The sequence below is a fragment of the Pygocentrus nattereri genome, chromosome 22 (assembly GCF_015220715.1).
Source record: "Pygocentrus nattereri isolate fPygNat1 chromosome 22, fPygNat1.pri, whole genome shotgun sequence".
NCBI classification, from domain to species: domain Eukaryota; kingdom Metazoa; phylum Chordata; class Actinopteri; order Characiformes; family Serrasalmidae; genus Pygocentrus; species Pygocentrus nattereri.
This window is the reverse complement of record NC_051232.1, coordinates 2846574-2857253: the sequence shown is the minus strand read 5'-3', so window position 1 is coordinate 2857253 and position 10680 is coordinate 2846574. Positions and strand designations below refer to the sequence as shown.

General features: G+C 41.3%; 1 protein-coding gene across 1 annotated transcript in view; it reads right to left on the bottom strand.

Moving 5' to 3' along the window:
* Positions 1-268: 268 nt before the first annotated feature.
* Positions 269-10680, bottom strand: part of chrna6 (cholinergic receptor, nicotinic, alpha 6) — a 36049-nt gene continuing 25637 nt past the window's right edge. The window contains exons 4-6 of the mRNA XM_017684404.2: positions 4624-4733; positions 3351-4425; positions 269-1193 (exon numbers count right to left, since the gene is read on the bottom strand). Of these exons, the coding sequence (XP_017539893.1) occupies positions 1068-1193; positions 3351-4425; positions 4624-4733 (1311 nt within the window). The 3' untranslated portion in view covers positions 269-1067. The remainder of the gene's footprint in view (positions 1194-3350; positions 4426-4623; positions 4734-10680) is intronic.

The following is a 10680-nucleotide window of genomic DNA, read 5'->3' as shown; positions in this document are numbered from 1 at the left end:
ATCCACTACTCGCACTTTTCTTTCCATTGGTCAGTCTTTATTTTGATCTGTTTTCCTGAGTAGCTACTGGCTGTTTGTCTCCATCAGACGAAGTTATTGGTCTCTTGACAGTTACAATAACTGTGTAAGCTGGACATTAAAATACACAGTACTGTGCCAAACTCAGACACTGTCCTCCGTTTGTTTATTTTCCACAAAAAATCGATACAGTATCAAACGCTTCAATATTACGTGTGTCCACACTTTGCCTCTATTGCAGCTTTCATTCTTTTTGGAACACTTGTCAAGGAAAGTTCAGCCCTAGAAGTTGGTTGTACTTTCTCATGAACCTTGTGATCCCTATTACCCATTCAGTGACGTTGAGGTCTGGACCCTGGAGCTTGATGTTCTCCTCTCTCTCAAAGATGAAAGCTTTAAGTGCTGTTTATCTAATGGGGGCAGTTTTGGTGGTCTGCCATGTCTTGATCATTTTTGAACTCCTGCTTTTTTTTTCAATTAGTTTTGGACTTTCTTCTTCCTTGTGCAAGTTTATTGTCTTCAAATCTTTTCACAAATATCTTCTGACTGGAAATTAAATAAATGAAAGGTGGTCTCTGATTTTCACGCAGTACTGCAAGTGATTTAAGAAACTACATCTGAGAATCTGAAATTATTATTAATCATCTGAGAGGCAAAGATCTGTACAGACTGGTGCATTCAGGTGGTCCAGGCCAACTCGGAAATTGGTTTTCAAAGCTCACAAACTTGAGGTTCCCACTTCCTTTGGCCAATTATTTTAAGCAAAATAAGTTTGCTGAAAGTTTACTAGTTTAGGACTTTGCCAATTTGCTTTTACGAGGACCTTGCACCACTGCAAGAAGTGCACCACTGTTTATCGCACTACAGTAGTGAGCATCAACACCTGATTGGTTGTTTGCTGAGCCAAGCTGTCAGTCTATTGTGGTGTCTTTTCATTATCACAAAGCAGAAGTGGTCGTGTCAGTGATTTGGGTAACTGGCTGAAACAGACTGTCCCGTGTCTCTGATTGGCTGGGACAGTTAAGCCTGTGCATGCGATTGGCTGGCAGTTACGAGAGAAAACCAAGGAGAGGCTGGAAGAAGAGGCCGAACGTTCCAAGCATGCAGACCAGCACAAAAACCCACAGGAAGATCCGGTCAATCACCATGGCAACGTACTTCCAGTCGTCTTCCACCTGAAAGAGGCAAAATACAGAAGATATTTAAGGTAGAAATGTGAAATAAGAACACGGACGCAGGTAAAACTGAGAAAACAGGGAAGAATTTGCTTCACCACCAAAGAAGCATTACGACGAATATTCCATAATCATTATCAGCTAAAACCAGTGTCTATCGAGTATTACGATGCTAATGTTGTTCGTCCCTAAGATGCCACCTCAGTGACAAGGCAGAGAAGGCGAGAGAAAAAAAGCGTGTAGACTTTTCCATATCAAAGTCTGATCCTCCACTGAGGGACTTAAAGGCTGTATTTTTAGATAAAAAGCTCCTCTCTAAACGCTCTGATTCGGCGGAGCGTGTTGTTCTGCAAACTCATGCTAGATTTGGAGCTGTGAGTCATAATTTATGCTAATGAGGATATTACAGCACTAAAGCCTGTGACACTGTAGGCATCGTGGCGGTCGGACTTGTTTGGCTGGATACATCTCGGGGTCTTAGGCTTGATCCACTTGCTTTAGCTGTTCACAGCAAAGGCTGTGCCTGAAGAGTGACAAGCAAAGATTATCCTGCTCTGTGACGGCACTCGTCAAATTAGTTAACATAAGTGATGAACATGTCTGAGCATTTGAGAGTGTGCATTTAGAGGACCTGCAGAGTCGTTCTGGGGGAGGGGGGGGGTGTGAATGTGATGTAGGGTCTATCCATACATGAAGTGGAACATGGCTGCTTTAGAGAGAAAGAAAGGCAGGAAGATGGTAAGGAGGAAAGACATTCCAATGTTAAGGAGCTAAAAATGTAGATAATCGCTCATTTCAAGCATTCGCTTGAATGTCAGCTCTCAGTTTCTTAGGGTGCTTTCATATGTACCCTTTTAAGTTCAGACCAATCTTCAGTTTTCTTTAGTGTGGGTCCATTTTGACAGCTGTCAACAAACATTCTCTGTCCTCTTTTAAGTGAACAATTTGCTGCTGGTGGGAATGTATTTTTACGGTGGTCCACATCAAATGATGGAATTCAACATCAGAGCCTTTCCTTTTCTTCTAGCAGTGCCTCAGTGCTGTACGACTCTCAGATGCTCATATCATTCCTGCAGCACAAGATGCTGCTAATAACAGTAGACAAGCAATATTAGTTGGTTTGACTGGTTACGTTCAATCAAAAGCGCAGAGATCAAGTAAGGTAAACTTTTATTGCTTTGATTGTGATTCATGTGTGTTAAGCACCTCTATTTTAATACACATTATGGGCAGTACAATTTGAATCAATACATTTGAATCATTAATATATGTGAGGGATAGATGTGGTTGTTGTCCAGTGTTGGGCTCCTGAAAATTACATTTTTTTGTGGCTGTAATGTGGAAGTGACTAAGGGCTTCTTTCTCAGACCTAAACACCCGTGGGTGTAATTTGGTGCACTTTAGCCATTACGGTGTGAAATCAAACAAACCAAACTAAAAAAAAAGATACATCGCCACAAAAACCCAAACTCTGGTTCGGACTCACAGTGTTATAGCACACTGTTGTCAGACTGTATCCATGTTTAACTTAGAGGGAAACTCTGAGGGCCTTCTATGATTAGATTAGACTGTATACACACACACACACACACACACACACACATATATATATATATATATAAAACTCTGCAAGTATTGTGTAATACTCTTAACCCGTATTTCATTTTTTTATTTGCATACAGGAGGGTTAAACTTTAAAAACGCCTATTGGTTAGGACTTCAAGACTTTACATGTCAGGTTATCCATCAACATAACTGCAAAGTGACAGTGGAATCAACTAACTGTGTTTTTATATGCAAAGAATGGGACCAATTTAGTGAGAACAAACGTCAGTCTAAGCCTTCTGTAAGACCTAAATGTGTCACTGACTGTGAATGTGAACTCCAACAGGCACTCCAAACATCCTTGTTCAGCCACAAATATTCATGTGAACCACCACAGTACTGAAAATTGAATAGGGGTGCTAGAGGTGGCTTTTTTCTCGGTTTTTGAACTGGCCTGGTCTGATGTCCTAGCTCTAATAGTCACAATTTGCCACTGGTTTTACCTGATAGTGGAAATTAATTCATGGAACCTTAATAATGGCCTCATCTGCCATATATTTGTTGGTCCCTAAAAGAGAGAGAGCCAGAAATGAAGTGTGAGAGTGTCCGTACCTCTTTAGCCTTGTTGCGGCTCCTCATGTTCTCCGCAATGTACTTGACGCTCTCTATGGCCTGTTTGATCTCTGGCGAAACCACTGAAAATGCTACCACTGTATTTATTGCCTGTGGGCTCAACTGACGGCTCACTTTCCCACAATCCACCTCAGGCCCCTCCTTTGAAGGGTGGCATGGACAGCCCCCTTTTTTCCCTTCCCCTGAACCCTTGCCCTCGCCAAACTCCAAACAGTTCATGGCCCCCTGCTGGGAACTACTGTTCTTCCGCTTCTTCCCTTCTCCTCCTCTTCCCCCTCCTCCGCTGCCACCAATCCCGGACGAGCCCCCACTTTCAGGTCCGCCACCCTTCCCTGAAGATTCTGACTGAACAAGGGGACGGCGCATCAGCATGATGCGAGGCAGGGCCTGAAGGAAGACGGAGCGGACCCATCCAGGCATGGTGTGGGTAGTGGGTGTTCGGTAGTGGACGTTGAGTACAAAGACAGTGATGACAATGGACAGCGTAACGAAGATCATGGTGAAAAGTAGGTACTCGCCAATGAGTGGGATGACCAAGGATGTAGACGGGATGGTCTCTGTGATAACCAGCAGGAACACAGTGAGAGAGAGGAGGACAGAGATGCAGAGGGTAACCTTCTCACCACAGTCCGACGGAAGGTAAAAGACCAGGACGGTCAAGAAGGAAATGAGGAGGCATGGAATGATGAGGTTGATGGTGTAGAATAGAGGAAGGCGGCGGATGTAGAAGCTGTAGGTGATGTCCGTGTATATCTCCTCACAGCAGTTGTACTTGATGTCATGCTTGTATCCAGGTGCGTCAATGATCTTCCACTCGCCGCTCTCCCAAAAGTCCTTGAGGTTGACCTTGGAGCCGATCAACACCAGATCGATCTTGGCCTTGTCATAGGTCCAGGAACCAAACTTCATAGAGCAATTCTGGTAGTCGAAGGGGAAGTAGGTGATATCCATTGGGCAGGAGGACTTGAAGATGGCTGGTGGAACCCATGTGATGGTGCCATCGTACCTGAGTAAAGCTTTGGTTTTGTCTTCCACCAAGAAGTCACCTACAGCACTGCAGTGGAAAAGTGATTCAAAAGTTCATTTAAAACATGAAATTTGAGAGAGAACTTTCTACCCTTTCAGGCACCTTTCATAATTGAACTGTGGAATGTTTTCCTCATCCTCCAAAGAAATTAGGAAGCAAAGACTGTCTCTGAAAACATTTGAACTCAATTTCAAAGGTCACATTTCCCTGATTGACTGGACTTACTTGTTGTACAGCACAATGTCAGGCCTCCAGATTTTACTGGATGGAACCCTGATGTTCTCGATGCCGTCAAATTCCGCTGGTGACCATTTCAGCTTGTAGTCATTCCATACCTGCAAAACATAATTGACAAAAATAAGGATCATTAATCAGAAATTGACAAGCTCGTGATTTCCTCTCGGCCTTAGCTTCTTATCACCAAGCAAGACCATAAAATTCATTCACGCTACAGCATCTGCTTTAACTGCTAACATCTACCAATTTGCGCCATAACTATACCTACACTATACTATAATAATATGCTCATATTTTAATGTTGCTGAAATATATATATATATATAACTTTTACCATCTTTGAAATGTCATCAGAAGAAATTCCTTGTATGTGTGAAAATGTAATTTGATATTAAATGATTCTGGTTCTGTTTTATCATTAAAACCAAAGGACAACCATTCAGGCTTTTCACAGCTACTCTTTCAAGGACTTTTGTCCTCCCCCCCAGCATTTGTTCTCATTCCTATATGTAAAAAGTGAGTGCAAGTTATTTTTCTGCTGTTTTTTTTTCTCCGAGTGACACCTATGCTCAGTCACATGAATGGCTGTCAGTTACACCACCTGGATATAACACTGAAGGTTTGAAAAGAACATCTCACTTATTCTCTCTCTCTCTCTCTCTCTCTCTCTCTCTCGCGCTCTCTCAGTCTGTTAGTCACAGTGCCTTGTCCTGTTGTGATTTATTCATGTGCAAAGACGTGGCATGTCTCTTCGCGTGACAGTTGCACACTTTCACACATCTTAAACACAACATGATCTCAAGCACAAGATGATGGGCTGAGAGAGGACATCTTCACTGGCACTATTAAACCACACGCTACACCACAAGGACACTATAGTGAGGATATCTTTACCAGATTAAGCCTATTCCTCCACTACGATAAGCTTAGTCTGTGTCTGACAACCATCCCTTAAAGCGGTGGTCTGCAGAAGTTTCACAAACCCAATTCAACCTTTTTATCTGCCATTTTTTGACTCGCATTGCCATGAGCCTAAATGTAATGTAAGCTCTAAGGATAGTAACTACCAAAGCTAATTAAGCTAAGTTAGTAACACTTTTATAGCTAATGCTAAAGCTTTAGCCTCAAGACTCTCAAGGACATTGTTCGTTACAGGGACTATAAATGAATGACCCACTTCCTTGATTGTGGAACCAAGAAGAGCATATGTTGCAGGTACTAAAATATCCATGTGCATGTACTTACACACTACTGTCTTTATTTTAGGTCATTTTAAATATGTTAATGCCACAATAAACTGCATTTTTTTGTTATTGGTCCTTTTTTTTTTTCAATAATTCAATCTTTAAGATCCCTCAGAGAGGTTTGATGTGAAATGCACCTTTTCAGAGACACTGCAGAGTCACAGTTGTTCACAGTGAAGGGGATTTAATGTCTCTAAAAGCTCTATTATACAAAGACCTATTATTAGTTATTACAGATTGCTTACAGTTACAAATACATTGCCTGATGGACCGTAAATGTTTCTGTCTGTACGTTTCTCTGAATGACACAGTTTACATCTGAAAGACATCAGTGGAATTTCACTTTCAGCTCTGCTCACACAGAAATCTGTGCACACACAACAGTCATATGGCCTGGACTGCACCCTCCTTATTGTAAAAACAGGATGTGAGGTTTGGGCATTTTTTAAAATGTCATTGTCAGAATGCTTGCAGTTGTGAAGGAGAAATGGTACTATATGAGGTCATATACTGTACTGAGAAGGTGGTGAGTGGTTGGATATACTACAGGGGTTTAGCATCTATGAAATACAGGGTGTATGGTGTGTGTGTGACTCCATGTGATGTGATGCAGTATTAATGCTGCTGGTCTCTCTGCGTTCAGTGATAATGCGGATCCTGCCATCAGGCACTGCGCACTTTAATTACACTACACTGCAGGGCACAAACACACACACACAACCCCAAACCACTTCACACACATTCAAAAACACATTCAAATGAAAATCTACTGGTGCACAAATTAGGGGTTGCAAGATTTTTTAAAGTCAGCAGTTATGTGTTGAAAGTCAAGCCGACTAAACGCTGACGACATCATGAATAAAACCACAGGAAAAGGGAATGCTTTGCAACAAGCAACTTGCAGGGAGTGTGACATGTCCTTTCCAATGAGTCCCGGATCGCAATGCTAGCCTCCAGGGAACTGGACATTCTGACCCTGGAATCTCGCAAATTCCCCCTACTTAGGCGCACCTTAGGTGGCCTCACCAAGACAAGTCTGGAGAGACAAACAAACTTAGAGTGCTGTAACTCCACAAAGACAAGACTAACCAACTTCAAACTTTACAGGATGATAAGCTGCTATGGTCCCTCTCCAACGACACATGACTTTTTACTGTCATCTTTGGGAAACTAAAGATAATAACACTCAATAACTGAACTTTAAAGCACTAAAGATTGGTTGTGAAATGTTAAAATGAAGCCAAACTCCACGGGTCAGTACAGCGTGATGTGCCCCTTTCTAATGAGCATTACCAGCTTTCAGGAAACCAGAGACATGGACCCTGAAATCACCAGGCTTCTCACATGTGTTCTCTAAGGTGTCATAATCCTGTGATGGGTGACTAGTCAACATCAAGCTCAAAGCATCATGGCCCTGCAGCGAAGTCAACAAATCAACTAGTCGACTAGTCTGTGCGACCCCTCGCACAGTATATATAGAAATATGACTGCAGAAATAACATTAAGAAAGTTCATGTATTTCTACATTGGTTAGCACATTAGAATGGCAGAACAATTCAAACTTGTTGTTCATCTTGAAGGAGATATTTTTGAGGAGTGTATATAAGTGGATAATATATAAGATAATACACTTGCATTATGAAGGCGGAAGTGGTTTCCAAACTGGAGTCCAAAAACTGATCAAAAGAAAATCAGATTCCTAACAACCACCTGGAGGAGCTGGTAGACCACCAACACTGTCCCAATCAGATAAACAGCTGAGAAAATCAAGCTCCACTCTTGATTCAGATCTGAACAAGTGTTTCTGTCCATCCTTCCACTGTGAAAAGACAACTCAGCACTATGAGTCTGAAAGGATGTGTAGCTGACAAGAAGCTCTTACTGAGTAAAGAAAACAGACACATCAAACAAAGAAGCTGCTGGTGTTCACAGAATAATGGACTGACCACCTGATCTGAAAATATCCCTGAAAGCTAAAAGCAAGATTCCTGGAAAGAACGGAACCTGTAATATTATACGTAGTTGTTGTGGCTTCCATGTATTTATTTCTGTTTTAAGAAAAAATTGTAGTAAAATATAAAAATACAGTTTCATGTAGTTCAAAATAAATAATCAACGCTGCAGTTTCAACAGCCATAGATAAACCTTTTTCTTAGTTCGTGGTTTGTGTTAAAAAATACAGACATTTATATTGATTATATTGATATTTATCAAGCTAGGATTGCGCTACACATATATATGTAATGGAAGTGTCATCCAAGCAAATGGACAATATATTCTTAGGAAGATCAAGATGTTCTTCAGGATGCAGTATTGGTATTACTACTGGAATAATGTCAGCATAGTTCAAAATCCTTGAAAATGATTATCATCGCAGGTTCATCTTCTATACAAAATAATCTCATTTTACAGTAATCCTGAGTGGATGAATGCTCGGTTTGTCTGTGATACATCAGGCTATAGCAACTCTCAAGAGGATCAACACACTCCTCAAGATACTGCGGTATGGTGGTGCTGTGTGCGTTAAAGATATTTCTTTTAGCAGCCTGGAAAAAAACAATGAATTATTGAAGGCTAAAAGTGTCTCCACTAGAAGAGCCTGCTAAGAGTTCACGAGTGCACAGCTGCTGGCAGATGTGAGCTACATGTATAAGGTGACTGTGTCCTATATGGTAGTCTTTCACACTCCTTTCTGAAGTAGCCCTGCACTGCACAGTCCTGATGAAGGTCCAGCACATTACAGACTATTCTGACCATCCCTTGTAGAAAGAATTGAAGCCTTTAACACTAGGCTGCAGATTTAGAGCTCCAATTGTGAGGACAATGAGGTATAAAGACTCTTTTGTGTAGAATGCTGAATTGGCAGCCTTGTACTAAAGCCCTTGATTCACACTAGGGCTTAATTTGCGCCAGAGTGAGCCGAATGTGGCCCTATTTTGGTGCACCCCGCACCTCGCTCACAAATGGAATAAATTTATATGAGGATCTGTAAATATGCTTCATGACAAATCATAAAATCAACATAAAATCATAATTTGTTTTCTACAAACAGCTCTATGCAAATAAAAATAGAAGACAGTGATTTGTAAATTCATTTTGACCTATATTTAAACAGAAACAGTACAAAGACATGTAATGTTTTCATCTTATCAGCTTAGGTGTTTTTTGTAATTGTATGATATTTCTGAAATGGATGTTGCCAACATATTACAAATATATTGTCACAGTGGATTGAGACTCGCAACTTTACCAAAAAATGCATCAGCAAGTACTCCAAAAGTTTAAGAACAAAGTTTCTCGAAAAGTCATTGCATGGACTTTAGGTATTTCACAATCTATGGTGCATTATATCATCAAAAGATTCAGGGAATCTGGACAAACCTCTTTGCGTAAAAAGCAAGGCCAAAACCCCGACTGAGTGCCTGTGATCTTTGACCCCTCACATGGCACTTTATTAAACACTGACATGCTTCTGTGACTGATACCACCACATAGGCTTAGGAATACTTTGACAAGTCAATGTAAATGAATACCAGCCATATCTCAACAACGTCGAGAAACACTGCCGACTTCAACTCATCTGAAATGGACTGATGAACACTGTAAACATTGTAAACATGTGCTGTGGTCGGACGAGTCGATCTTTCCGATTGTTTATGGAAATAATGCACTTTGTGTTCTCTAGGCGAAAGAAAAAAGGCACAATCCAGCTTGTTACCAGCTTAAAGTTCAAAATCTGTCATGGTAATAGTGGATATATTAGTGCCTATGGCATGAGTAACATGCACAAGGCTTCATGGCCATGCAAACTAAAACAGTCATGTTCTTTCATGATAGATTACACAGAGTGGCTAATCATTTTAGAGCATTTTAAGGAGAGTTATGAAATAAATGTAGTTTGAGAGAAGGACCACTCCTGAAACATCTCCCTCTCTACATTCCACAGTCTTCCCTCTCCCTTCAGTTTCCCATGACAAAACCTTCACATCCCACCACTCCTGAAACATCTCCCTCTCTACATTCCACAGTCTTCCCTCTCCCTTCAGTTTCCCATGACAAAACCTTCACATCCCACCACTCCGTCTCCTCCCACTCTTCCTTGACTGCTCTCTCCTGCTGGGGTACAGAGGGGTCCTGCCTCATCAATCTCAGCAAGCCACCCAGAGCCCAGGTCCTGCTTCGGCGATCTCAGCAAGCCACCCCCTCTGTCCCAAGCTCAGTTTCAGGTGTGGACCAAATGCATTTAAAATATTTTGCAGGCTGTTCTTTTCTGAAATGCCTATTTTTCTCTTCAAATACACTGACAGGCATTTTAGATAGCTAGCTTGTTTTGATGCGACAGGGGCCTGACCCAAAGGGTATTTTCTCTGCAAGAATTTGACCCCAGGTCAAATTTATTTGGTGATGCCAGCAGTATATCTTTTTATTTCATTCCTCATCTGTTCCTACTTTGGAACTTCTGAATTGCCTCATCATGTCTTTTCATACTGCTAAAGCCATTTCCTTCTCTAATCGTTCACCATTTCCTGTTTTCCATTGCCTCTACTCTAGCTCTCTCTATGTCCACACACACACACACATACATACACACACACACACACATACACACACACACACACACACACACACACACACACAAGCAAATGTTTCTTGTCTTCCGGAGCTTCTCCCTCATCACACAGTGCTATCCTGCTGTTTCCTTTCGATGCCAGGATGGGTAATACATGCATGTCGTATGTATTATAAACGCATAAATATATATGTAATCATAATATTTCCTATGTGTATTATATTAATATAT